Source organism: Trachymyrmex cornetzi, unplaced genomic scaffold, assembly GCF_001594075.2.
Source record: "Trachymyrmex cornetzi isolate Tcor2-1 unplaced genomic scaffold, Tcor1.1 C3868372, whole genome shotgun sequence".
Classification (NCBI taxonomy): Eukaryota; Metazoa; Arthropoda; class Insecta; order Hymenoptera; family Formicidae; genus Trachymyrmex; species Trachymyrmex cornetzi.
This window is the reverse complement of record NW_017294939.1, coordinates 1-1086: the sequence shown is the minus strand read 5'-3', so window position 1 is coordinate 1086 and position 1086 is coordinate 1. Positions and strand designations below refer to the sequence as shown.

At 40.2% G+C, this 1086-nt stretch overlaps 1 protein-coding gene across 1 annotated transcript; it reads right to left on the bottom strand.

Moving 5' to 3' along the window:
- Window positions 1-17: 17 nt before the first annotated feature.
- On the bottom strand, window positions 18-971 carry LOC108761123 (uncharacterized; the record flags this gene model as incomplete). Its single annotated transcript, XM_018507525.1, has 1 exon — window positions 18-971. A coding segment is annotated over exon 1 (954 nt), but the record flags the coding sequence as incomplete, so codon positions are not given.
- Between the last annotated feature and the right edge of the window lie 115 nt (window positions 972-1086).

Here is a 1086-nt window from a genome sequence, read left to right as displayed (position 1 = left end):
TGTACATTGACCTTTACTTGATCTGGTAACGTCTCCGGGTATTGTGGATGATTATCAGGCCAATCCTTTTCGTCCGACGATAACCATTCTGGACCATTCCACCATAATTTCGATTGCATTAAATCCAAAGAGCTTGCCCCACGAGAAATGATGTCTGCAGGATTATGTTTAGTGGAAATATGATGCCAATCTTTGATTTTGGTTAGTCTCTGAATTTCTCCAATACGGTTAGATACAAATGTTGCAAACTTGTAAGAGCTTGATTTGATCCATGACAAGGTAATGGTGGAATCAGTCCACAGATATATTTGATGTGGTTGAAATTCAATTGCCTTAAGTAAACTTACTTGCAACTGAGCTAACAGCAAGGCTGCACACAACTCTAAACGCGGTAGTGATATTGCCTTTGCTGGTGCAACTCGCGATTTGGATGCCAATAAATGTGTATGACAATCATTGTGCGAGTTACGTATCCTTAAATAACAGCACGCTCCGTATGCATGCTGACTGGCATCAGCAAATCCGTGAAATTGAACTTCTAGTGTTTCCATAGTTGGGCCAATCATTCGTGGAATACGTAGCTCAACTAGTTTAGATATTTGTGTCTTGTAATCTAACCAACGTGAATGTATGTTTACCGGAACCGAAGCGTCCCAGTCTAATTGCAATCTCCACAATTCCTGTATCATTAGCTTTGATATGAGGATGACTGGTCCGATAAAACCTAACGGATCGAATAGGCATGACGCTTCAGCCAACATGTTTCTTTTTGTAACATTTGAATGCATGTCTCCCACATTAACTGTATAACAAAATGAATCCTCATGTGGATTCCATTGCGTTCCAAGTATGCGAATCGTAGAACTCTCGGTTAGACGAACATTTTCCTGACCACCTGTAGACCGGAGTCCCTCTAAAAGTCTGATGTCATTAGAAAACCATTTATTGAGCTCAAAACCACCCTTTGACATTATGGTAATGATTTGATTACGCTTACATATTGCTTCAGACAACGATCGCGCACCAGTCAAGACATCATCAACGTAAACATCATTAATTATTGCCTGTGCACCTACTGGAAATTTA